This window comes from Neopelma chrysocephalum, unplaced genomic scaffold (assembly GCF_003984885.1).
Source record: "Neopelma chrysocephalum unplaced genomic scaffold, ASM398488v2 Primary Assembly neopelma1_142, whole genome shotgun sequence".
Taxonomy (NCBI): Eukaryota; Metazoa; Chordata; class Aves; order Passeriformes; family Pipridae; genus Neopelma; species Neopelma chrysocephalum.
In genome coordinates, this window is record NW_020897804.1 from 2,676,373 (window position 1) to 2,698,681 (window position 22,309).

The 22,309-nt window shown below is 44.6% G+C and overlaps 1 protein-coding gene across 3 annotated transcripts in view; it reads right to left on the reverse strand.

Moving 5' to 3' along the window:
- Nucleotides 1–2,204: 2,204 nt before the first annotated feature.
- Nucleotides 2,205–22,309, reverse strand: part of FGFRL1 (fibroblast growth factor receptor like 1) — a 171,812-nt gene continuing 151,707 nt past the window's right edge. For all 3 annotated transcript variants that reach the window (XM_027699882.1, XM_027699881.1, XM_027699880.1), the window contains exons 4-7: nt 18,957–19,037; nt 13,467–13,751; nt 10,288–10,641; nt 2,205–7,032 (exon numbers count right to left, since the gene is read on the reverse strand). In XM_027699882.1, the coding sequence (XP_027555683.1) occupies nt 6,623–7,032; nt 10,288–10,641; nt 13,467–13,751; nt 18,957–19,037 (1,130 nt within the window). In that variant the 3' untranslated portion in view covers nt 2,205–6,622. The remainder of the gene's footprint in view (nt 7,033–10,287; nt 10,642–13,466; nt 13,752–18,956; nt 19,038–22,309) is intronic.

The window sequence follows — 22,309 nt, forward strand, 5'->3', positions numbered from 1 at the left end:
TCACAGATCTAGTCTGAACTTCCACTGGTGGAGTTTAATGCCATTTCCTCTCATCCTTTGACTTGAGACCGATCCCCCCTCACTACAACCTCCTTTCAGGTAGTTGTTGAGAGCAATGAGGTCCCCCTGAGCCTCCTCTTCTCCAGACTAAGCAACCCCATTCCCTCAGCTGTTCCTCATAGGACGTAGAATGACAGACCCTGATGCATCCCAGCACACTTGAATTACAGACTCTAATCCTGGCCAGTCTCTTCATGCCTCATCTCTTCCTCTGTGAAATCATTGCTGAGATCGACAGGTGAAACCCATCCCCTAAAGTTTGGCATTTTTGTGACTATGCCCTTCACACCCTCACCACACCCATCAACCCACAAGCAGAGAAAGGCACACGACTGCTCCCTCCGTGGGCTATCACCCACTGGGATCCCATGGACATAGGAAACCTGCAGGGTCACTTTGGCCAACCTGTACAACACAACATACAACCTCTCATGTCTGAATGTGAGGAGGGACCTGTGTCCACCCCTGTGGAGGGCAGTGGCAGGATCCTGGCTGGCTCCCACACATGGCAAAAAGGGAACAGAAGATACTTGCACCAACAACGAGTTTGTGCAACCGAGCAGGTCATTACATACAAATTCCCATGTAAATCCTCCATGGCACTAACTGTAGCCACTGCAGTGAGATTTTCTGCAGTGCTGGTCACGTAGAGGAGGGGTGTGAGTACACACAGGGCTGCGCCGCTATTTACACAAAGCGGCAGTAAATGCAGATGCAGAACCCCAGTTTGTGTAAATAATGCCATCACTGTAGCAATAAGCTGGAAAGTGCTGAGATCATATAGTCTGGCGGCAAGTGGAGCTGGGTGTGCAGCCTGAACGAGGCAGCTGTGTGCCCAACGGTGCCGTAAGGTCTGCGGTGCAGCTACGGCGCTCGCCAGGAGCAGGGACACACTCTCGTGTCTCCTTTTCTCTGCATCTCAACTGCATTTCTTTAAGGCCAGAAGGGCCTACCAGATGACCTCATCTGGGCTAGAGGTATCCCTTTATCCTAATCACATTCCCAAAATCTCCAATTCAACCAAACACACTGTCCACAAAGCACTCAGTCTTCTTTTGAAGATTTTTGAGAAATGCATTGTCTACGTCTTCCTTTGGTAACTCCTTCCAAAATGTGTGCATTTCCCATTTATATGTGCCTGGCTTCACACTCAGGCCATTGACTCTTGTCACATCTTTCTCAGCCAACGAGCCAGCCAGCACAAAGATGTAAAAACCTTGCAATGACTTCATATGTCCCATTGATTTCCCAGTGGACATTGCAGGGATTTTTTCCCACTGGCATCTGCACGAGCTGGAATAAGCTCTGCATGGGGAATAATTCAATGACCTTAGGAGTCTTTTCCAAGCTAAATGGGTCCATGTTAATCATTGACTTTGGATGATCTGGAGTCCTGGGCATGCTCAACATACCTCATGTAGGCAGAGGTGTTGCCCAGATAGGAAAGCCATGATAAATTCTCCGTTAATCTTTGACCACCTCCCAGGTTTAGCTCACTGATACATCTTCCCCAGATCTTTATTCCAGTATTTCAAAAATCTGAAGAGTTTCAGACAGCCACAGAAATGGAGTCAACACAGAAATATTTCCTCTTTCCCACCCCAAGTGTGCAATTTCTGCACAGGGCTCTTTGGGTCAGAGGTCCAGGTCAGGTCAAGATAAAGTTTGTGTGAAGGCCAGCTTTTCTGAACTTCAGATGTCACAGCTTCGACATTTGCTGTCTCTGGAGTGAGTGGTGAGACACTCACAGGTTTGACTCGAAAGGGGGAGAAGTGCTGGGCTTGACCTAGAAATCACTGCCCCACTCCAGGTACCCCAAAATTTCATCTTGCTAATTGCATCTTGGCTCCTGGTGCAGCTACAGCATTTGGCTCTAGAAGTGAAGAGATCAAAAATTGCCCCTTTTCACTAAAAACCAGAAACCTTTTCCAACCATTTAAGAAATAATACCTCTGCTAGTTTCACAGAACCTACACAAAATATCAGACCAAGTTGTGGTACCAAGGTAATTTTGTAATATTGTCTGCTTTGCCCTGCCAGCACATATTCGTGATGTGTGCTATCACACACACACACACACTCACAAGCACAGGGAGACATCCTTTCCTTCCAAACACAGCAGGTTTGCAGAACTCAAACATCTATTAACACAATTTCAGGCTTTTATTCCGTTTCTTCTGTAACTTTTATTACAAAGCCACAGACACAGACATGCTGTGCCATTCTGCCTCCTTTTGATGTGTTCAGTTACTATATTTGTCACCAACTGAAAATCACAGAACACTTTAACACTTTTTATTTTCAATGTCTGATAAGTTTTCAGTTTGAAAGGGGCCGACCATAGAACGATTGTCCATATAAAGTTTAAAAAAGCCACACACAAACTGGCAGGTAAGGTCATGTTTGATCTCTAATGCAAATAAAATTAACAAAGATAGTGAGTTTTAAGCCTAAAATTCCTTTGATCTTTGAAGCTCCATGGGTTTAAAAGTACAACTGCCTTCTGTATCACAGCCTGGCATGTACATCTATATGCCTATATGTATATGTATACAAATACATGAAATAAAAAACTTTTGTGTTCAAAATAGGGTCAGTTACTAATGGCAAGACTATGGTTTTCTTTAAACACCCTCTATTCAGGAATGAAGTTGCATCCAAATCTTTTTCCACTTAAAAAAAAGAAAATTCATACACAAGCACAACCTGGTTGAATTTATTTAAACTAAGGAAGACTTTGCAATATATGCAAGGCACAACCAAGCCCTAAAAATCAATGGCATGCAGTAGTGTATGGGACAGAGTGACTTGAAAGAGCCCTTACAGGTACCCTGTGGAGGCAAAATAATTCCTCAAAAACATGAACCCCCCCCAGGCACAGCAAGCCAGCAAAAGGCCCAGACAATACCTACAGCCCCTCTTAAACAGGGCATATGATGATATTTTCCTGGGGGGAAATTTCACACCAGTTTTGGTGCGCAACAGGAGATGCTCATGAGGGAGCAGATACCCAAGGCAGGATGAAATCCCCCTGCTTTCTGCAAATCAAGACCTTCACAGCATCTCTCATGGCACATCCAAAACCAGAGTTGCCTTCTCGGTGCCGTGGTTGGGAGCTGCAGCTTTGCTGGGCTGATGCTTCATCCACGCTGGGTAGTTCACTGCAGCTTTGCCTTTGGAGAGCTCTGCCAGCATCACTAGAGATTTATCTCTAATGCAGGAGCTTTAAGGGGCAGGAAGAAGCCACTCCTTCCACTTGAGCCATGTGGCAAAATGTGGAGTTTTTTGACTGGATGATACAACACTGTGGAGCTGGATCACAAGGGGCAGAAGGCACTGGTGGAGAGTGTTACACACAGCCTGGAAGACTGTGCTGTGTGGGAAATGCAGGATTGCCTCTTTTAACCCACTAACCCTCTCTCTGAGGGTCAGAGATAGAGCTGCCATTTGAAAAAGTGCTGTAAGATAATCTCTCAGGGTTTGCTCAGCTGAACCATACAAGCCCAGTGTTCACCTCCACCTTTGAAGCTGGTATCAGTACCACTAACACAGCATGTGTTAGAAGTGTCCTCTTGCTGCAGCACTGGCCTAGAGAGCAGAGAAGGGCCACGGCCTTACAGGGGAATCCTGCTCTTTGCCATGCCTCTAATGTTGCTGGAATGTGCAGTGGCTTGGGATGTACCATGGTGTAGTAAGCAGTTTCCCACAGGTATGAGATATGAGATGTAGCCCTTAGTATCTCTCATACACTTACTGTCTTCTTGAAATAAAGGTGATGCACTTAGTGTATAAAGGCTTTTTTTTTTTTTTTTTACGAAATTACTCAGTATACTACAGCCATTAAAAACTCCTGACTAAATCATGCCTTATATCTGAACAGAGTCCTCAGTCCTCAAATTTAAGTTGCCCTGAAGCTGAGAGAATGCATATGAAGCCCCTCATCTGAATTTAGCTTTTAGGGACCTCGTCAATTTGTGTTAACAAAGTTTAACTGAACCCTCCTGCTGAAAAAGAAACAATGGTTAGCGATGGGTTGCTTTATTACAACCTCTGTAGGAACACCATGGTGAGGAATGGTCTTCCTGTAGAGGTTATTACATGGATATCCCACTACTAAGGCAAAAAAGGGACCTTTTGGAGCAGCATGTATTGATGAAGAAAAGCAGGAGCTGATGTATTTCACTGAATCGGGGCCCCATCTCACAGCACTGCGGCTGAGCAAACAGGGAACTGTTTGGTTTGCTGGTGATTCAAACAAACCACCAGAAAAATCACTGCAGGTCAACACAGAGCAAATACCTTCAGAAATGTTCAGAGAAAAGCAAAGCCTAAAGCACTGCTTTGTTTCAGATTAAATAAAGTGTTTCACTATTAAACGGAGCAGCTGCTTTGGTGGGGATCTCTTTCACAGAACAGGTTTGAGAAGGAAGTCATTTCAAACTTAAAAACTCTCATTTTCAAATTTTCAGTTGTTTTTTTTTTCTTTTACCAGCAAACTTTAAATGAAACTCAAGAGAAGAGCAAACAGTTGCAGCATTGCTGAAGCTGCCTCCTCTAAGGCAAATTTTGGCCACTGAGGAGTTGGGTGCCTCTTGTTGGTGTGCAGAAGAAGGAAGGTTCAAGCCCCACTGGAGGGGAGCAGCTCCAGCTTTTCTCACTGCACCCAGCTCACACTCTGCTGGCTCCTGCAGCAGCTGCAGTTACAAATTGTTTCACCTGCATTCCATAATTTCCCCTTCCAGGCACCCACCCTGAGGCCAAGGTTCCTTTTACAGCCTCACAAATTATTATGTTTTGATTTACAAAATTTTCTTTTAAGAAGTTAAGACCCGCTGCAGATTTGTGCTTAAAAAGCTAATGAAACCTCCTATCCAACTCCTCAAAAATGCATAGTGTGAGCACAGAGCTCTGCTGCTGAAGATGAACGGGGTCCATGAGTAGTGAACTGGCCATTGCAGACCCTCACAGTCAGAATATAAGCAGGGAAAAAGGTCAGTTTCTGATGGAAAGGATGGTACCAGCAGTACCTGAGGTGATAGGAGATTACACATGGTTAGTGTACAAAGGCATAGAGACAGGTGGCCACCAGGTTAGGAGAAGCACAGTTGGTCACAAGCTACATCGAGCATACTCTGAGCATGGCATCTACAGAACCTGGAAAAAAAAAATCTTTATTTTCTTTGATCAAAAATACGTATAGAAATGCCTGTTTCGAGGAAAATATCATACATTTTTTTTCTTGTTTAACAAAATAAATTAAATATACATGACTTCTGTTTAAACTCTATATAGAATTACAAAGGTTTTATATTTTGCAATTGGATTCATTCCCAGTCCATATAGGTATTTAACATGGTCCTTATTTATTTTCTCTTCTTTCTGTTTTTACTGTTGAACTGCAATGAAGTTTTATCATTTACAAATGATATCTGAGGGGAGGGGGCAACCACACACAACCTAGGTGAGTATTTCTCAAATGCATTTTTTCCTACAAGATTATTATTTCATTCTCTTTGTTTCTTACACTTTTTTCTAATGCTTTTATGTATTTTGCACTGATGTAGAAAATCCAGTAGCTTGTTGCCGTAAGCCGTCAGAGAAGGACAGTGTGTTTTGCTTTCTTCACCATCAGCAGTTCAATTATTATTATTATTATTTATTATTATTTCTTAAATATAAATATAAAGGTGTTCTGTACAATGTTCCTCATTCCTTCTCTCCTTTTTCTTGGCAGTGGCACTGAGTCCTAGGACCAGGGGAGTGGCACTCTTGTGGCTTGATCTGCAGAACATCCCATGGGAAACAAGATGTCTTCACCTTGCAGAAATCGAACCAACCAGCTTGGTTAGCTGGTTGTGCTGACTGTGACTGAGAAGCATTCAGCATTTCACCTTGCGAATGGAAATTGGTTTTTCCAGACCCTCTTGTGTTATTTTTTCCCCCTGGAAGAGATGAATTGGTTATGTGTCCTGGTGCTTTGGCTCTAAACCTCAAGTACTTGAGAGCTCGGGTCACTCAGAGCAGGACAGGTCTGGGGGCTTCCCACCAAAACAAGTGATGTGTAGCTGGCACAGGAACAGCAGTGCCCATCCAGAAACATACCACACACACCTCTTGCTCTACTTGTTCCTCTTAGTAACACAAGGAAGGAGGTGGTGGTTCACATCCCTCTGTCCTGTCTCACTTGTTGCCACCCTGATTAAAATATCCAGGAAGGCTTTGCTGTTGGAGATGGCTGCCTCTCTGCTGTGATTTGGAGATCCTTCATTATTCCTTAGCTACATCCTGATTGCAATAATTAAAAAAAAAATCTCTTTTCTCTGTCTTTCTCTATTATATATATATTTATATAGATAGATATAGATATATACACATATATATATACACACATACACACACGCATATACAATTATATATATATGTATATATATATTTAAAATTATATATAAAATATTTTCTGTCTGCTTTGCCTGTTGCTGGCAGTGAGAGCTGACTTGGAGCAGTCTCTTCTGAGGTACCACGAGGGAAAGCCCAAAAACGAGCTACTGTACAGGGCCAGCTCTTAGCACTGGTACTGAATGTGTTGGTGCTGGTGGACTTTGCCTTCCACGTGCGAGTGGGTGTGGGTGTGGATGTCCGTGTAAATCTTTGGGTACATTTTGGATGCCATGGCTGGGGCGAGCGCAGGCCCTTGGGACAGCAAATGCTGCTGCTGGGCCACATATTCCTCATAGTTTATGGAGGAGATGCAGTCTTTGTCCGGGACCTGGGAGACGCAGATCCTCTCCCGGGGCTGCGGTCGGTGCACGGGGGCAGCAGCTGGAGGGGAGCAGGGTTTCTTCTTGGACTGGCAAAGCCACAGGAGGATCGTCCCAAAGATGAAGACAGCTCCGGCGGGGATGCCAATGATCACAGGCCAGGGCAGGCTGCTGGCTGAGGAAGGGGGCACAGGTGCACTCGGAGGCTTGGGATCTGGACATTATGGCAGGAGAGAGACAGAAAGAGTTAATTAAATGCAGGCAAAGTGGATTCAAAACAGATGTCACACTTGGGCTGGCTGTTGTAAAGGCTGTCTGGCAACCCTGCCAGACCAAGTAACGAGGGAGAAATCAAGCCAGCACATGATGTTTGGTAACTGCTTTGCTTTTCAGTGCTCCTGGAAGGACAAGCAACTCATTTTCTCTGGTTTAGGGGTCAGGAGGGGAGTCTTTGGAGGATTTTTTAACTTTCTTATCCAAGCTTTAATGGATGCACTAGAGCCAGCCCTAGACAGTTTCCTAACACTCTCACTCTGTGATGGAGTGAGCTTTGCTGCCCAGATTGGAGTACACAACACGGGACATGTCAGTAATACCTCCATGTCAGCAGCCCAGGAAGCATGATGGGGTTGTGCAGAGACACAGCACATTGCCCACCTGCCTCTGCCAGGTGTAGCTCTGTCTGCTGGGCTTTAGACACTCTTTAGTAACCCCATCTAGCAATACTAGAGCTACTCAGCACTGCTCTGCCATGGCAGGGAGCATGGATGTTGGGTTTCAGAGGTGTTTTCTTGAGTTTCTTGTGCAGCTGGGAGGAAGGCTGAAGGATGCGAAAAACATAGGTGAGCTGGTGTCCCCTCACCGGTGCCCAAGCCATGGAGAGCTGAAAAGTTCACACAGCATTAAAGTGTGTCCACAGCTCCCTACACCAAATGGGCACTGCCTCCACCAGTCTGTTTGGAGCTGCTGTTGGCTTTTCCAAGGCAGTAAATTCAGCTACTGTGGAGGAGACAAGATGCTTCAGACATCATCTTTCACACTTACCTTCCCTTTCCCCCTCTCTGCTCTTAGAGCCTGTACATCCTTGAGTAGCCACTCTGGTTTCTCAGCCTGATCTCTTGATTTATATACCCAAAAGGAGCCCTGGTGGAGGATTCCAGCTATAAAAATCCTTGTCTAGATAGCTACCAGCTGGGAATTCCAAAGCCTGGAAACATACCTAGGCACAGAATTCAGCTTGCAGGGAGACACTCAAGAAATTTCAAAAACCACAGGCTATCTAAATCGCTCAATATGTTATATTGAAACATATATCACTTAACTTTCAAGCCAAACATCTTTTATGACACTAATGTCTTTTTCTCTCCTTGACAAATAATCCCATGGCTGGATTGAAATGTTAAATATATACCATGTGGTCTCTTTGAAGTTAGAAGGACCTATACTGTTGACCTCCATAGACAAAACTTTGATTCACTAACATTGGAAATTACAGAATAATTTAGGCTGGGAGGGGTGTCTGGAGGTCATCTGGTCCACCCTCCTGCTAAAAGCATGACAGGATCAGAGAACTGACCCGTCAGATGACCATGAAAACAACAGTCTTCATGTTGGTTGGCAGAAATCCTTTGCTAGGCTGAAAGTAAAGTGTTTTGACATTCATCCGTGCTGTTCCTCAGAGCTGTCTATGTCAAAACTGGTAGATTTACAAGAAAAATGGTGTTTTTAACTCATGGCCTTACAACCACATCTTTGCCTCTTAGGGCAAGCTGGGCTCTCCTTCTCCATCCTTGCCAATAACAACAGGCCTGCAGGCACTGGCTCTGGCATTAGGGCTCATTATAGTCCCATTTAAATCAATGGAAAGTCCTCCACTGATTTCAGTGGGAGCTGCATCAGCCTCCTATAGTTCAGAAAGTCCCAGAGTCCCATGAGTTATATCCCACCCATGCAGCCTTTTCCTTGGGATTGACTGGCTTTTCAGTTAGAGTTTAGTCCTAAATCCAAGTGATGCAGAGGACAATGCCAAGAGCATTCTCCTACTTGGCAACCTGCTGTCAGTATCTAAGTTCAAGCCAGTGACCCTCGATGGCTGCTGAGACACAGAGCTTTGGCAATCAGGGAGTAGAAGAGGCCATGCAGCCTTAGTTACAGGATTCATGAGCATTTCCCTCACTACCTACGGAGAAAACCAGTTCATGATTGCTGCCTCTCACTGGCGTCTTGACTGGAGACACTCCATTACACCTGGGAGCTCAAATGTTCTGATATTGGCTCCAGCTCCTGCACTCTCTTAGCTGTGTTGCCTTTGTGGTGACGGGAAGAAAAAGCAGTACAATTTATTTTTGTCATAAAACTGGTGGATCTGAAGCAAGATTCACAAGGCAAGATGAGGCAGAAAAAAAATGCCCTTTTCAATAAAAAAAGAATTATCAGGATAGAATTCCACAGTCAAGAGGCAAAGGAGAAAACGGCCAAGCAAAGATGGTGTGTCTCAAACACAGTCTCAGCTGGATGTGGCCACCAGCTCTGAGGTCTGGGGAGAGAAGGCAGCAGCTGTGAGTTTGTCACAGGGACCCCAGGGGACCATTGGGTAAGAATTCAACTAATCAATCATTCTGTTTTTCACACTCATTCTTTTCATTTCCTTGTGACCAGAACGGTTTTTATTCTCCTCTCATTTTATGGGCCTGTATAATTGTTTCCTTTTACCAGCAAAAGCAATATAAATATGGGCAAAAGAAAGGAGAAATGTGAGGGAATGGGGTTGCAAACTGTGCTGTTATTCAGTTCCCCTCTCCTGTCCTGCACTCAAACCTGAAGTAATGTAGTGTCTGAAACTGCAGCATCCGTTCCCAGCTCCTCTTCCATACAGGAGCAGATAATTCATTTTATTTCATCCAGATGACTGAGAGGGGACCTCATCAATGTCCATCAGTATCTGAAGGGCGGGTGTCAAGAGGATGGAGCCAGGCTCTGCTTGGTGCCCAAAAGTAGGACAAGAGAAAATGGGCAGAAACTGATGCATGGGAAGGTCAACCTTAATATGAGAAAGAAGTTTACTTTGTGGGTGACAGGTTGCCCAGAGAAGTTGTGGAATGTCCCTCACTGGAGATATTCAAGAACCTTCTGGACATAATCCTGTGCAACCTGCCTTGGGATGACCCTGCTTGAGCAGGGAGGTTGGACCAGATGACCCATTGTGGTCCCTTCCAATCTCACCTATTCTGTGCTTCAGTGACTATTTCCCATGAAGGGAGAAAAGGAAACATCTTCAACAGGATTTCAGCAGGGAACGTTTTAAATCAGGGCTGATTTAGTCCCCCATTCATTCTTACCAGAACCGGACAAGTCTAAATCAGCATGGCATCACAGAGGGCCAGGGAGCCCAATGGGCATCAGTAGTTGTATAATTAACACCACGAGGCAGACTGTTGGTACAAATGGGGGCAAAAAAGTGAAAACTCACCTGGCAGGACTGTGAGAAAAGCGCTGCGAAAGCTGTAGCCCATGGTGTTTGCCCCCAGGCAAATGTACATCCCCGCATCCTCCTCCTTGGCTCGAGTAATCATCAGTTTGTTCAGGTAGGAACCATCTGGGCGGGACCAGACCTCCCCCGTGGGCAGCACAACAAATTTCTGCCCCCCGACATCGATGGTGGAGTTGTACTTGCTCTCTGTGCCATATTCCACCCTTTTCAGCCACTGGATGACGGGTTTGACGTCGCTGCGGACTTTGCACTGGAAGGATGTGGTCCCACCGTAGTCCACTGTTGTGTTGACAGGGTGTGTCCCTGTCAGGATGGGCTTGGACCTCGTCCTCTCTGCATGGAAACACAGGGGAAAAGGTGTTTGTTTGTCAATCTCAGTAACATGCAATTGCAGAAACATAGGAAAAAGGTGTAGGAGAGATGCAAAATTATAGTCTAGTCCAACTCCCTGCCCCAAGGCAGGCTGAGATCTCTGCAAACCTCCACTGATATAAATTTGCCCAGCCTCTGCCAAAGCCTCCAATGGTAGATGCTCTCTAGTCTCTCCAGACAACTCCTCCGTTGTCCGAGGCTTAGCAAGTCTGTTCTCATGCTCAATCTGAATCTTACTGTTTCTAACAAGGAAGTTACTTTTCTACCCACATCAGACCTGGAGAAAAGTATGCTCTCTCCCTCTGAGCCCTTTTTTTTTGGAAGATTTTCTTCATCCCTCTCTTCTGTACGCTAAATAACTCTCCCATCTGTGATTCTGTGATGCTGTGTCTTACCACCACGTCCAGCAGGGTGCAACTTACAGGTGAATAAGACAGAACTTTATGTCTTCTCAGAAACGACCTCATGTTTTTACCAGATTATTTACAAGTATTTATCTATTAAGACACCACACCATAACCACTGTGGCTACCCCCCAGTTCAGAGACAGTGAGAGGTGGGGTGTTTCTTTCTTCAGTCTAATCCTCGCCACACTCACTACGGAGAAAATTTTCATTGAGGAATAGCTCAGAAGACATTTGATTTTCTAGTCAATAACAAAATCTTTCCTTTCTCACAATGTTTTTTTGCCTCAAGTCTCAGGTGAGGAAGGAAACAAGATGGTAGGAAAGGAAATCAAACAGAAGAGGTTCACAAGAACACCCTTTCCAGCATGACCGTAAGCCTTAGGTTGTGTCAACACCACATAAAGCAAAAAGAAAAATATATGCCTCATTCTGAAGAATGTTTGGATTTTTTTTTAGTGTTAGAATCAGATAAATCAGTCACAGTTTCCAGACAAGGAGGTACTGCAAACCTCTATCCTAGGCACAGAGAGAAATTATGGTACCACAGTGGGTGGTAACTGCTGGCAATCATCATCTCCTTTTGATGGCAAACACTGTTGGTTTGAGCATGTAACAAAACAGCTCCCACCAGCACTGGCTTTGGGGTGAGAGGAAGGAACAATGGACCCTTTTTCAAAAACTCAGGATACGTTCAATAATGAGGGCTATAAAGATGTGCTTGGGAAACAAAAATACCATAGTGGTCTCTGTAGGCCTTGCCTTGGGACTGCGAGCAGCAATCACAGCTGGGGAGACTGAGACTCAGATAAGCAGGACTTAGGAGTGGAGGCTCAAGGGGAAAAAAAAAGAAGGAAATTGAATAAAACCTGTAATGTTTCACAGAATGATGTTAAAAATAGAAAGATGTCTGAAAACTGCTTAATGCCCTTATCTCCTTGACTCTGGTTCCAGCTTTGGTTACTGTTTTCACTCCTGGCCAGCAAAAGCTAATGAAAACAAAGGTTACATACATCTTTAAGTTGATAAAAACCAAGATAAACAGGGACACAGAAAGGGGTTTGTTCCTGGTGCTGTCTGGTTTTGATGAAGTGAAAATGCCACAGCTGCCATTAGGATGGGGCTTGATTCATTTCCCTGCCTCTGCTCCTGGTTTTAGTGTAAACACATGTTTTTACTGTCTCCACACAGCTGCATCTTTATCAATCCCAGATGTCCAGCAGGTTTGTGCCTTCAGAGCCCAACAGAGCTTCCCACATGTGCTTTTAATTCCTGTGATTCTAGAGAAAGGACTTATCAGAGAACAAATCTTTACCTTTAAGAACAATCTTTCGCACCGGGATAAACTTTCTCATGCTAAAATGTATGCACAGACAAACAACATGCTTTCAAAGTGGCTGCAAATAGCCCTCCATGCCCCTGCTCCTCATTAATGAAGGCTATTCAATCTTCCCTCCACTCAGCTCATCTTCTCCTCTTTCTTGATTTGGCTGCTCTGTAATCATTTCCATGACAACTTATGATGATGTCATAGACAAAGCACAATGATTTAAGAATAAGAGCTCTTCTCTGTTAAACTTAGGTAGGATTTGAGTATAATTATCTTTGGTAATAATAGGGGAAACAGGAGATTAGAGAGCGAGCATCAGAATAGCTAAATAGTAAGAAGAGCAATTTGCCTCACCACAATGCAGGGTAATCCCCCACAGCTCATCTTCTAAGGATTGAATCTTTAAAGCTATGTGGGCATCTAAAGATACGGACAGGACCCTAATGGGAATTTTTCAGGTCTGTTTGTGGGTTTTTTTCAAGTATCTCATTTGTACCCACCTGGACCATCAGATGGCCAAATGTTTTTTAGAATCTGGCTCTAAAGCCTTGTCTGGCTAATCACTCTAGACATAAGACTTCTGCTAATTCCCTTTGGAGATTTCTAGATTAAATTTTCAATTGATTGGTTTCACCTATTCTGACAGAGTAATCTGGGCTATCCTAAATATTTTCACTTCTCCTCTATGGTACTTGAAATGCTTTCTCAGCTAGTTCTCAGTCTGTCCTTGAATTGACCGTCTTGGTAGAATAAGATTGAACTGGGCAATGGTAAAGTTTTACCATGCAGGTGCCCTTAGAGATGACTATTTCCCAAGTACCCATCCTCATTTCAGCTACTTAATTGTGTTGTTGCTCCTCTGTCTTGCCCAGGTGCCAGGTTAATTCTGGAGTTTCAGTAATGCTTTCTTTGTCTCTGCTGATGTTTTTAGCACTTCCCCATTTCTGTGTCCAGCCACCAGCACTGCACACTTGCCATCATGCTCTTTCCACCCAGCCAGCCCCCTTCTCAAAGGTCCCTCCCTGCCTTTCCACCCCAGAGGCTGCACTTACGGATCACTTCAACTTTGTACGTTGCATTGATTTCTCCAACTTTGTTAAACACCCGGCAGGTGTATTTCCCACTGTCCTCTGGCTTCAGGTTCTTCAGGTTCAACGTCCACTTCTTCTTCTTGTTCTCCCCAATCTCTTGGGGAGTGAGGGGCTTATTGTCCTTCAGCCACGTGATGTCAGGCCTTGGGTTCCCGCTGGCCACGCACTTGAGGCGGATGGAGCTGCCGACAGGACGGGCGATCACCCTCCGTCTCATCTTGGCAGGCTGTGTGAACCTGGGCCGGGCTGCAAGAGGCATGAAAAATTGGCTGTGGTGAGCAAAGAACACGTAGAAAAGGATAATGTTGTCAAGTGTTGCGGACAAATTTGCTTGAGAGGCACCTGGCAGCCCCATACACATCAGTGCATCACTCTCCCTCATATCAGCTCAAACCGATTTCCTTGGAAAGGAGACACTACCCAGCCTGATGCATTTGAAAGTCTACTGGACTGCTATGGCCACTGTATCAGCCTTCTCCATAGTACAACCCCAGAATTTCTGTGTCTGTAAGGCAGCTGCACCAGACCACCTCACAGAGTAATACCAAAATCACATTATTGCAGCTGTAGGCAAAATGTGGCTCCATAATCACACTGTAATTGTTACCATATTCCATGCCACAGAGGCAAGTCCTTAGCCAAGACCAAAGGAAAAAGCTCAGATTCCTGTCAGGCTGACCATTTTCTCAATTTTTTGCTTGTCACATGAAGCTTCATTCTCCAAAGATGTTTTGCCCCTTAGTTCTCACTGGCTTTAAAGGGACTTCAGAAGAGTCAACATCCTTTCAATACATAGGAAAGTCTCAGAAGTGTGTCAGACTTCTGTACATTGATCTGAACTTAAATGTGTGCAGTTCATTTAACTTCAATTTACAAAGCATTCGTGTTGAAAGGCCCAAAGAAGCAAACAAAGAAATGGAAAGACATAGTAGAAACTCCTAGAGTTTGTTATTAGAAGGTATTCAATGCCAGTCCATCCCAAAAATGGAGAATCTGAAGCAATAGCTGCTGGTGGACAGAACCATGAGATAAGCTACTCATCTTGTCTTAGCAAAGAAATCACCTGTATTTTCAACAGCAGTGACAAGAACATTAGGGAAATGCAAGGTCCCTACCAGTAAAATCTGAACCTTAATGAAAAATCAAAAAGAAATTACAAATTTCTCACAGTTACTTTAACTATACAATGCCAGTCCAGGGGCACTTCTAGTTGCAGGCTCCTGCTGAGATCAATACCACTTCTGACGCCCACTTGACACTCTCTCCTGCATCCAAAATGCTCCTGCCAATTTCATCACCTGTCTTCTTTTTTTTTTATTTTCGCAAAATCAGTTTCTCCTCCAAGTCTGTTCAGAATTTCCACAACAGGTTTTTACCCCTGCTTTTGAACCCTACTTCTTGATTACTGTGGTGTTACTCCTCAGCCCCAAAGGACAGTCACCCTGCACTTTTGCATGCTCCTGGTAAATATTCCGATTCTTTTCTTGAGAAATATGAGAAATAGGTAATGTGTGGCCAGCTTTGTGGCACATGGGGTTGAATTATGCCCATCATAAAATCACTAAAGTTGGAAAAGTCTTCTAAGATCATCGAATACAACCATTTATCTAACACTGCCAGCTCCACCACTAAACCATGTCTGAAGAAGCATATCTACATGCTTTTTTGAACACTTCCAGGGATGGTGATTCCACCACTTCCTTCGGTAGCCACTGGCCTTCACCAACAGCAACTGGAAAGCCACAAACTCAGTAGCATGTAACACACCAAAACAAGCTGAAAAAGTTGTGCTTCAGGTATCAGGGAATTCAGCTACAGGATGGTGGGACTCTCTCCCAGCCAGCCAGCCCTGCTGCCCAGGGCTGAGGGCCAGAAGCTCCGGGATGTGCACTGTAGTGGGGCTTTCCTGAATGGATGAGGCTGGTCTTCAGCTTCCTGTCTCCAAGCACTGGGGAATGGCAGCCATTGCCCTCTGAGGTTTGTGAACATATCCCTTAGTCCTCACCCCCCTGCAGCCTTGGCCAACATCCCTCCCTCTTGGAAGAGGACACCCTTTGGCATACCCCTCTCTGCAGAGTCCTTTTCCGCAGGGGAAACCATCTGTCTCCACAGCCTTCCCTCGCCCCCCTTGGCTGTCATTTTGGGTCCCAGCCACTTCATGTTATTCCAAACTCTTGCTCAGAAATGCTTTACTCTCCATACAGAGTCTTTCATGTGTAATCCAATGAACCGGAGTAACTCCGGCACTGGAAGCCTTTGCCGTGACAGCTGAGCAACAAGTGTGACATACTAACCCACTCCACAGGTCGTGGTGCCTAAATTGCTGGGTGTTCCCTTTGGGGTCTGCTGCAGGAGGCCCCCTCCCAGCAAAAACAATCACCCTCCCTGACAATGAACCCTGTCAGAGCTGCAGGCTGTGGGACACGACATTCCGAAGTCTGAGTCTGAGCCGAGGGAGACGTGCTGATAAGGGTTGTCACTGTGGAAATTGAGTAAATGTCTGCAAGGTGCATGGAGAGGTCAGGAATCAGCTGTGAAATGGGTGCATTTGCAGTTATCCTCTAATCTGGCAGTAATTTACTCCAAGACCAGCAACTCCAGGTCCAGGTAGGGGAAGAAAGGATTTTTGGGCTGGGACTAACATATCAAAGAGCAGGCTGGAGCCAGGATAGTCACACTTCCCCAGCAGACTGAAGACTCAAGGCAGTGATTCTGAGCTCTCAGAAGGACTTGGTGGCATCCCTGCTCAGTAAGGGCACTGTAAGACAAAAACTCTCTTTCCACCCAAAAAAGCCAGGCTTCAGCAATTCTGATTTTCCTCTCACTGTGACTCCCGTGAATCTGTCTGGAGTTTTGCATTCACTCCTTGTACATGGTTGCACAAATACACACCAAACAACAGGTAAAACTACACTTCTTAGGCTCTTTCTGCCTTTTTTTCTTCCTCTGTTTAGGAAAGGTTAAGTGACTATGTGATCTCAAGAGCTACTCCAGGCTATGTGCAATATGCTGAAATCAGATCCCATTTACACAGTTCTGAATGTTTCCTTGACAAAAGCCTGAACTGGACAAGTTTAGAAAAGCCAGTTAACAAAAAAGGAGAAAGAGAGAGAGAGACACACACATAAGAGAGTAAAAGAGACCCAGCAAGCACAAAGAAGAAAGAGGAGAAGCAGCAGTGCGAGAGACAGGCAGAAAAAAAATCTCTTTTGAGTTGGTTCTAGTAAATGTCTGTCCCCAAATCTGTACCGTTTACAGACATTTTGCTTGTTGGAGTGCCAGCAAAGGCCATTACAAAGTGCCTCTGTGTTATTTATACTTCACATGCTTGTTCTCCTCCTCATCATTTGGCATTTGCTTCATAAACATGAACCACACATTTGTACAGTGTAAATTATGTCATACTCAAGAGCAAGGGAAAACACAAGTGGATGGGGACAAAGAGACAGTGTTGTATATGGGTTCCTGGCTGAAATGCTGTTTGCCATGAAGATTTATTCAAGTTAACAAAAATTAAATGAAATTGAAGCCTGTCAGCACGAAGAACTATGATGGAATTCTGTGGTCTCCTCTCCCTGTGGGACATGGATCAGTCCCAGAGGCTCCTGTCAGGTGTTGCTCATATGAAGTGTGGTGATTATCTGAAACATGTTGTCTGCTGTGATCCCCCACAATTACTTTCATGTAGTGACAGTCACTACCACTTCCAGCTTTAATGATACTTACAAAAAAAAATCACAATGTGACCAAGTATTGAAATACTTTCAAGTCTTTTGGGTAAGATCTCAGTCAGTTGTGGGAAGACGTGGATGGGGGTATCTATCTTTCCTCACATCAGTTCCCTGCCCTTGATGGGGACAGGACCTCTCCCCAGTGATACCATGGTGGTTCATGGAAAGCAAAGTGGAGCTTTTTTTATCATGCTTCTCCTCTCACACTTCTCCAGGGCCTAGGACTGTAACAACAAACTGCTTCTTCACCCATCACCCTCCAGAGACATGCAGACACAAACTGACCCTCCCTTCACACCAGCTCCCACCAGCAATTTGCTGGTGAACACTGCTGGATGGAAAGGGTTTTGGTAGGTCTGTGCCTGCCCCAGGCATTTCTCTGCTTGGGGAGAGGAGATAGGAGGGAGGGAAAGGGGAAAAAGGAGAGGTTCAGGAACACTCTGCAGCACAAAGAAGGACTGGGCCAGGGCAGCACAGAGTGACATTATGATATGAGATTGTCAATGCATAATCCTTTTAGTAGGGCTTACATTCTTCTTTCATAATATTATTGTTGCATTGATCCATCACTCAGCAGCTCTACCAGGAGCACATATGCCTTGCCTGCTCCTGTCTCCACCATGGTAATGAAGAGTGGAGAGATGGCAGCTTTTCTTAGTAGCTGCTGAATCCCTCCTTGAAGTACTCCTGACCTGTAGTTTATCTAACTCTAGAATGTCGTCATCCTTTTTCAGAGTGAGGGAAGGTTACCTTCCTCTCCCTGAGCAAGCTCAGCCTCAGACAAATCTGCAATTCAGGTGTAGCCTGGAGTATACCACAGCACTTGTTTGCCAGCTCCTGAAGAAAACTGGCCTCATCTTAAGTGGTGGGGACTCATATGGCAAAAGCCTGTCAGGTTCCACCCCTACCACTGCTATGAGGTTTCTCCTTGGCCACAAATGTGGTACAAAGCCATCTCTATATGAAAGAGAAGGATGTACTGTATGAGCAAAATAGAAATGCTGTTCTTCATCCATCGAGCTCATAAACTCACATCACACTCCTGTCAGTAATGGTCAAAAGCTGTTTGGCATCAGCCTGACAACTTATTGTCCTTCAAGGAGTGCCTGGACCAAACTTTGGACCTGCAAGTCTTGCAGTGATTCTTTCCAAGTCAGATTTTAGCAGTTCCCCAAAGCTCTGCAACAGCAACAAAATCTTATGCCTGAACAGTCCAGGGCTTAGAAAAGTTCAGGCAGGTGTGTAAAAGAAAGGGGGATTTTAAAAAATACTCAGCTTGGCCTAGTGCTAATTCTCCTGAAGTGAAGTCAGACCTCCCATTTGCCCTCAGTGGGAGCAGTGTTATGTTGGCACTGAAGACTTTTGGAAATACTGCTGTAAAAGTCAATATGCTTTTTATAGGGAGTCTATGAAAGCTATAATAGCTGCACATGCAAAAGAAAGTCCCTGCCCAGAAAAACAAATACAAGGGAGAACCATGCTGGGCTATATGGCAGGGGGCCCTAGGGCCGACCACAGGCTGCATTTCGCAGGACCCTTGGATGCAATCCATCCACACCAACATGTTCAGCTGACACTCTGTTTATTATTTGACCATATGTAGGGAGAACTCCCTCCAGTTGCTCTGCCTTTTCTCTCCTTCAGCAACTGAGAAATGTGCCACGTGAACAGCAACGAACCAAGAACTGAGGAAAACCAAAAACCATACACTGCTCCTTACCCCACTGCTTCCCAGAATGATCTTCATATTCTCCGTTGGAGCCTTCAGGTACCTGGCTATCCTTTCCTGAGCTGGCATCATCTGCAAAGGAAAGGAAAGGGAAGATGTTAAGAAGGTCTCCTGCAGTGCAACAGTACAAGAGTTTGCATTTCCTCCTGGAGGCACCATGCAGCTGAAACACACTCAACATACATCAGGCATGCACAGCCTGGCCAGTTTAATGAACAGTTTAGTTTAGTGCTTTACGAGCTTTTCAACAGGCTACCAAAGCAATGGGAGATTAATCAATGTTTGCATTAATATCTCAGAAAAGCCTCTTTGTTTATTTTTACAGGTTGCTGTTCCCTAGGAGGAGCTGATCTGTTGTACCTTCTATGCAAATAGTGGTATAAATCAAAATTAAAGATAAGTAAACCTAGGAGGTGGGGGAAGACGTATGTGATCAGTCATACAGAGCACAAGCAGTGGAATTACAGCCACTAATTCACCTTTCAGCTTCCATGCAAAATCAGAAAAGCAAGCAGTTCTGGGGTTAAATGAGTTCTCAGGGGATGCTGAATGTAAAGTTATGGCTGGTGAAAACAATATTGAATTGAAAAGCTGTTTATGGGTATTTTTTTCTAATTGAGACCATCTCATCCACCTGCATCAACACACCACTTTGTCCCTTATCACTCTAGTTGTCTATATCACTACCACAGAGCAGCACTAAAATTTTGACTTTGTGCCCTGTCCTGCTAGGAGAAATAGAAATCACCACAAGGTAAAACCCCCTTGTTTCCAGCAGTCTCCACCTCAAATTGCCACTGTGATATGGTCACCTGGAAGGTCGCCCTGAGGGCCCAGGGACAATAAGAGTACCTTGAACCTCCTTCTGCAACCTGGGTGATGTTGGTGGCCTCACACCTCTGCAGTGCCCAGATGTGAAGTCTTTTTCCTCCTCCAGTAACAGCTCAACCTCTACTGCACAAGTTCTCAGCTCTAAGCAACCTCTTATAGCAATGCATCACACCAGGAGGGAGGTCCACCTGAGGGACTTTGGGCACCTACAAATGATGGTGCAGCAAAATATGGCTCTTCTAAGGTTACTTCTGTGCTCTACAGGTGGCACAGCCCCATACAGTAGCTGGAGGTGGTGATCTTGATCAAGAGCTCCTCAACTCCTACCTGAAGTGCACTGAAATGGGTGAAACTTGATTTTCAGATATAGGTCAGATGAAGGCTGGGAAAAAGTTCAACTCAATGAGGAACACGATGGTGTAAAAAAAAAAAAAGAGAAGTGGAAACATCTGATCTAAGGAATGAATCTCTTTAAGTGTCCAACTCCTAAAATCCATCAGAAAACAGTCTCATGAGTGAAAAAGAAGAAAATTCTTTCTGTACTGTCTATGACAGAGAGGACAAACTTATCTGAGCTTGTAGATTAGCATGCCCCCCTAAAAAGGTATAAATAATAAAACTGCTCTTTACAGTTGCTTTAGAAATTGAGTTGCTCTTAAACAGTGTTTAACGTGTAAACTCGTGTCCTTGTGAGACAGGAATGTGTGTTTAACCCCATCTTCACCTCAGGTTCTGCTATTTTGGAAACTCATCCCATCTCTTCAGCAAGGGGCATTATATGCCAACAGATGCTCTGCTCTCTTTTGCCTCTGTCCCTTGAGCAGAGAGGCTGCAATGCCATATGGGTTTGTCCCCTCTCGACCCTGACAGATTTTTCTCTTCTCCTTTTGGTTACTTCTGGGCAGTTTCCCCCGGAGGTATGTACAGCTGTCACTCCGAGGGGAAAAGAAAACTTTTGGGGCAGCAGCATGCCGTGCTCGTACTTCAGCAGCTCCATTATATATGATGGCTTGCATATGACAGATTGTCTCCCTTCAGTCAAAATACCACATCAATTTTCTCCTGGCACTTGCATAATTTTTCCCATAAATATCAGTAGTGCTACGAATGAAATCTTGGATGGTCTCTGAGAGACAACTTATTAAATCCCTCTGCACAATTAGGCAAATGTATTGGGCAATGGAGAATAAAGAAAAACTGTAGAGAGAGGTAGGATTCCTGTCCATTGTTAACTGCTGAATATCTTAAAAGTGGTTACGGCATTTAAGTGGCAATGTTCTGTCAATTGTATCTTAATCCTGCTCAGCTTGATGTACAAAGGGCAGTATATCTCCCTTGCCTGCAGCCTCATGTTACAGTATGTCAGCCCATGTGCACTCCTGCTGACACACACGGACTGACTGACGGTCTCCACACCTCTTGACATGCTGCCAAGCTTTTGATGTAAGGAAAATTGCTCATAATCTGTTTGATCCTTTGAAGATGCTTCTTCAGTTTTTATCCTACCAAATCGCAAACCTGTGGAGTAACCTACCAAACCCAGAAAAAAATGTTTTGGGGGAAAGAGATCAGGATAACTAATGCCACCGTGCTGAGCTGACGGAATAGTTAATTTGATGGAGGAGCAACACTGAAATAAATAACTGCATGCATTTAGGCACATTGGTTTAGATACATTGGAACTTGTTTCATGTGTGTTAGGAATGTGGAAACGTTAACAACAATAGCAGAAGTCTTGAGGCGGGGAAATGTCATAAACATGGACACTCTTGCAGAGCAAGAGTTCCTGCTCCTTCCCATCCCCAGAGCCGCACACAGGATGAGAGATGTTACAGCAGTCTCTACCTTCAGCATGACTGTATCTGAACAAACTCACACTTGAGAACCATACCAAAAAGAGTTGATTCATGAGATCCAGAAATTGGGTGAAACTCATTTTGGGAAGGTTCCCTAAACTGTGTGAATCTCCAGTTGAATTTAAAAGTGTGAGTGAGGCAGCAGAGCAGCCAGTGATATAATGATGAAGTGTTAACCTGTGATGCGAGTGACCCAGGGTCAGGTCCCTCTTCTGCTGAATTCAGAGAGGGATTTGGATCTCCATTCTTGCACCTTGGGTGAGTGTCTTAAGCTCTGACCTGTGGCCTCAGAGAGCCAAAAAGGAGCTTAATGTTACATAAAGTAGAGCAGCACTTTGGGAGACAGATATTTCAGGAACACCCTGAGGATGGGAGACCCCTGTCTAAGTCAGATATCACCAATATTTGACTTCCACCTCTCTTATCCAAGTCAGTACTGTGGCTGCATGGAAAGAATATGTCTCTCCCTGTTTTGAAGAACTTTCTTATTTTTACAATTTTAATACTCAGTGGTTTCCTAGGGTAGAGAAACACTTTTACAGTTGTTCTAGTCCCTGTGATGGGAAGGAAGTGTATCTTTCTGTACCACAAATACACTTTGCTCTCTTCTGCGGAGGGATCTGTGACACTGACAGCAAAGCCAAATATCCTGCAAGT